The 5,000-nt window shown below is 42.8% G+C and overlaps 1 protein-coding gene across 1 annotated transcript in view; it reads left to right on the top strand.

Moving 5' to 3' along the window:
* Positions 1-5,000, top strand: part of LOC135112160 (uncharacterized) — a 90,163-nt gene that overhangs the window by 8,550 nt on the left and 76,613 nt on the right. The window contains exon 2 of the mRNA XM_064026238.1: positions 2,881-3,226. Coding sequence (XP_063882308.1) covers positions 2,881-3,226 — 346 coding nt within the window. The remainder of the gene's footprint in view (positions 1-2,880; positions 3,227-5,000) is intronic.

The following is a 5,000-nucleotide window of genomic DNA, read 5'->3' as shown; positions in this document are numbered from 1 at the left end:
TTTCGACCTCCTTTATTCTTTTGTTCCCGAGTGACTTCAAATTCACTTACACTGGTGCTGAGTAACTGGGAATAACACAACAAAAAGCAACTAATGACGTGTACTTGTTTTCGTGGCCAGAATTATTATAAAGTACCAAATCTAGCAATACTAATACTCTAATAGTTGTTAGAGAGAGAGAGAGAGAGAGAGAGAGAGAGAGAGAGAGAGAGAGAGAGAGAGAGAGAGAGAGAGAGAGAGATGTCACATTTCTTCTTACCTCTCAGGAGATTCATGAGTCAACAGAAGACGAAGAATATGAAAGTAAAAAAAGTTATGAAAGTTGAAATATAATAAGAGAAAAATTAAATCAATGTGTCATTATGAAAAGGAAGGACGGGAAGAATGAACACAAGCAAAACAGAACAAAAGCAAACTGGAAAACAAAAGGAACACAAAAGCAAAATATTGTTAAGTAGGAGAAAGGAAATTAGAATTGATAAAGAAGAGAGAGAGAGAGAGAGAGAGAGAGAGAGAGAGAGAGAGAGAGAGAGAGAGAGAGAGAGTGGACAATAGCACTTGACTTTGTGGTGTAGAGGAGGAGGAGGAGGAGGAGGAGGAGGAGGAGGAGGAGGAGGAGGAGGAGGAGGAGGAGGTAGGGAATCAGAAACCTAGAAACTGACCCCCACCTCCTCCTCCTGGTCTTCTTTCACACTCCTCTCCTCTCCTTTCCTTCCGGTTAGAGAGAGAGAGAGAGAGAGAGAGAGAGAGAGAGAGAGAGAGAGAGAGAGAGAGAGAGAGAGAGAGAGAGAGAGAGAGAGATGCTGGTCTGTCCTTCCACATTCCTGGGTATTGACGTCATGAGAGGAGGAGGAGGAGGAGATGGAGGAGTAGGAGGAGATGGAGGAGGAGGAGGAGATGGAGGAGGAGTAGGAGGAAGAGGAAGGAGACCAATTCAAATCAAAAGGAGGGAGAGAAGCAGGATAGAAGAGAAGAATAGAGGAAATAGCGGAAGAGGAAGTAGAAGAGAAGGAAAGGAAAAAGGATGGACAGAATGTGGAGGAAGAGGAGGCAAAAAATAGAAAGAGAAGAAGAGGAAGAGGAGAAAGGTAAAAATGAAATGGTTGAAGAAGAAAGTCAAAACACACTGAAAAAGAAAATGAATATGAAGAACGATGAGAAAGACAATGGCGAGAAAGAGAAGGAAGAGGAAGAGGAAGAGGAGAGAGATGGTCCCAGTAATGCATAGGAAAAGAAAAAGAGAAACAGAAAAGAGGAAAAATAGTGGCAAAGTATGAAGAAGAGAGAGAGAGAGAAAAGGACTAACACGAGGAAGAGGAAAAGAAGGAAGAAGAGAAAATATAATTAAAAAAGAGAAGAGGAAGCGGAATACAATAAAGAAAATAACGATGACTAGGAAGAGAGGGAAGAAGAGGAGGAGGATGAGGAGAAGGAAGAAGAGGAAGAGGAAGAGGAGATAGAGGTGTTTCCAATTAAGTCTCAACATTACCTGGCGTGGTGGCGGTGGTGGTGGTGGCGGTGGTGGTGGTGGTGGTGGTGGTTCTTGTTCCCACCTGATAGGGTAATCCGACAGCTAGACAACACACACACACACACACACACACACACACACACACACACACACACACACACACACACACACACACACACACTTACACACACAGTTATTGGGTTAGTTTGGTAGTTTTCAGGTTGTCAGTCAGTCAGTTAATCAGTTCTTTGGTTAGATAGTCAGGTAATTTCTCTTTTTTTCTTTTCTTTTTTTTATTTAGTCAATCAGCCAGCCAGTTATTTATTTATTTTATTTCATTCTTTTTCATTTAGTCTGTCACACTCAGTCAGTCATTCAGTCCTTCATTATGCCTACGGATGTATGTGTATGTACGAGTATGTATGTATGTATGTATTTGTGTATGTGTGTATCTGTCTGTCTGTCTGTCTGTCTGTCTGTCTGTCTGTCTGTATCTAGCTATCTACGAGTGTTATATCTATTTATCTGTCTATCTATAAGTCTATTTGCCTACCCACCTTCCTTCCTCCCTCCCTCTCTCCCTCCCTTTTACCTTTTCTCCCTCGTCCCTCCCTTTCCTTCCCTCATTACCCATCCATCCAGCGACCCACCCACCCTTCCATCCATCCATCCAGCCAGCCATCCATCCATCCATCTCTCCACACACTCGTCTCTCTCTTGTCTAATTATGGCAAGGTACGTTTCTGTTTCCACCTAATTAGCGTCTTCAATTAGCGCTGTTAGAGTTGACGGGGCGGGTGTCACGTTGGGGGAGGGGAGGGGGGCGCAATTTTAACTTCGTGGCCTCGAGGTTACGATTGAGTGAGTGAGTGTGTGTGTGTGTGTGTGTGTGTGTGTGTGTGTGTGTGTGTGTGTGTGTGTGAAGATTTTTGTTCCTTGTTCTCTTTTTGTTGTTGTTGTTGTCGTGTGTGTGATTTTACTCTCTCTCTCTCTCTCTCTCTCTCTCTCTCTCTCTCTCTCTCTCTCTCTCTCTCTCTCTCTCTCTCTCTCTCTCTCTCTCTCTCTCTCTCTCTCTCTCTGTCGTATTTTCTTATTTTCTTTCATCCCTTTCGTTTTATTTTTTTATTCTCCTATTTTTTTTTTTTATTTCTCTTTCTTCTGTTATTTATTTGCATTGACTTTATTTTCACGTTTAGTCATCCTTTCCATCAGTCTGTTTGTGCCGTTCCTCCTCTCCTCCTCCTGCTCCTCCTCCTCTATATAGCTTCTACCCTCTTCATCTTCACGTACGTCTTGTATCTTCATTATCATCATTTATAACTTTGTCCTCCTCCTCCTCCTTTCCTTTGTATTCCTTTGTATTCCTTTGTATTCCTCCTCTAACAACCCTCTCTTTCTCTCTCTTGCAGCCGTGGTGGGGGATAGCACACCGGAAGCTGGAGGAGGGGGAGGTGGAGGCATCGACGGCCCTGGAGGAGGAGGCGGAGGAAGCACAGGAGGAGGAGGAACTGGAGGAAACGGCACTGGAGACGGCGGCGGCGGCGGAGGCGGAGGAGGAGGAGGGGGAGGAGGGGGAGGAGGAGGAGGAGGAGGCGGCAGAATGACCACCTTCAAATCAGGGTTAAAGGGCGCCAGTCAGGTCCAGTTCAGCCTCAATTTGATAAGGGCGGCGCAGAGAGAGCTTCAATTCCTGTACTTCGTGAACAGACACCCGGCGCTGTACAGAGGACCCCTGGTGAAGAAGGCGATTCAGAGGTGAGTACTCGGTTCACTATTGACGCCACATTGGGCCGTATTCTGAAACACTTCTGCGCCACTACTTTCAAAAGGCTCTAATAGAATCTACACGGGCTGTTAAGGTTTTTTTTTTCTTTTTCTTTTTTACGGTGACATAAACAAGAATTTCTACGTCATTTAAGGGAAAAACAGGCTTGAGAACCCAGCTAATCATCTGTGTGGCCTTTGAAAATAGTCGTGATGAGAGAGCAGTGTTTATGAATATGGGCAATACTTGTTGACTCGTGTTATGAAACGTGTCTTAGATTGTTGATGGTGTGTTCGTCTTGTGAAGTGTTCTGAAAGGTGTAAAGTAAGTAAGTAAGTAAGTAAGTAAGTGTTCTGAAAGGTGTGTGTGTGTGTGTGTGTACTAGTGATGCTGCGTACTTTGACTCGTGTTTTGAAAGGTTTGTTTTGTGTTTATGTACTTAGTTTCGCTGGTTATTTAAGGCTTTTCTTGTTTATTTATTTATTTATGTATTTATTTATTTATTTATTTATTTATTTATTTATGATTCTAGTCGATGTAGAGACGATCACTCGATTTGTTAGGGGTGTTTACTTGATGACTCGGGTTCTGAAACTTGTCTTGGCGTGTTGTGAGGCTGCTGGTGCTGTGTAGTTGTGAAATGTTATGAAAGGTTTCGTTGGTGTGTTCATCCAGTGACCTTAACATTTTTAGAGGTTGTTGATGAGTACTGAGATTAGTGACGCTGCGTGCTTGTTGACTGAAAGGTGTGTGAGGTAAATATAGCAAGAATTTTTAATGTTTTTTTTTTTTTTATTGGTCAAGTTTTTTTCCCAGTGTGTGTGTGTGTGTGTGTGTGTGTGTGTGTGTGTGTGTGTGTGTGTGTGTGTGTTGTTTTATGATTACAGGCGACATAGAGGTAAATAGTGGGTCTTTTAATGCTGCTAACTTGACTCTTGTTCTGAAAGGTGATTATTGTGAATATAGCAAGACTTCATACTGTTTTTTTTTTTTTTTTTTTTTTTTTTTTGCTGGTTAATTCAATGTTTTCCAGGGTTATTTTTTGATGACTGTAAGCGATAAAGTGGAAAATACTGAGTCTGTTGATGCTGTGTGCTCGTTGACTCGTGTTCTGAAAAGCGCGTGAGATGGTTATAACATGTGGCTTTAATGGTTGTTGAAGTTATTGTTATCAGTTGTAGGGTGTTTCCTCATGATTTTATTTAATTATTTATTCATTTATTATATTTATTATTTTTAGTTGTTCTTGTTCTGTTTTTTTTTTTTTTTTTTTTTTTCATTTTCTTTCTCGTCCTCCTCCTCCTCCTCCTCCTCCTCCTCCTCCTCCTCCTCCTCCTCCTCCTCCTCCTCCTCCTCCTCCTCCTTGTCACGCACCTCTCATACATCCTTCCGTTTTGCATGCATATCCCACGCTCTCTCTCTCTCTCTCTCTCTCTCTCTCTCTCTCTCTCTCTCTCTCTCTCTCTCTCTCTCTCTCTCTCTCTCTCTCTCTCTCTCTCTCTCTCTCTCTCTCTCTCTCTCTCCGTCACGCACTTACACACACACACACACACACACACACACACACACACACACACACACACACACACACACACACACACACACACACACACACACACACACACTGCCTTTCTCGGCCCACAAAGCTTGAGAGAGAGAGAGAGAGAGAGAGAGAGAGAGAGAGAGAGAGAGACTATAATTATTTACTTGTCAGTTTTACATTTCGCTTTAATCTTCTCTATTGTTTTCCTCCTCCTCCTCCTC

Source organism: Scylla paramamosain, chromosome 23, assembly GCF_035594125.1.
Source record: "Scylla paramamosain isolate STU-SP2022 chromosome 23, ASM3559412v1, whole genome shotgun sequence".
Taxonomy (NCBI): domain Eukaryota; kingdom Metazoa; phylum Arthropoda; class Malacostraca; order Decapoda; family Portunidae; genus Scylla; species Scylla paramamosain.
The sequence above is the reverse complement of the archived record's forward strand: the minus strand, read 5'-3'. Positions and strand labels throughout refer to the sequence as shown.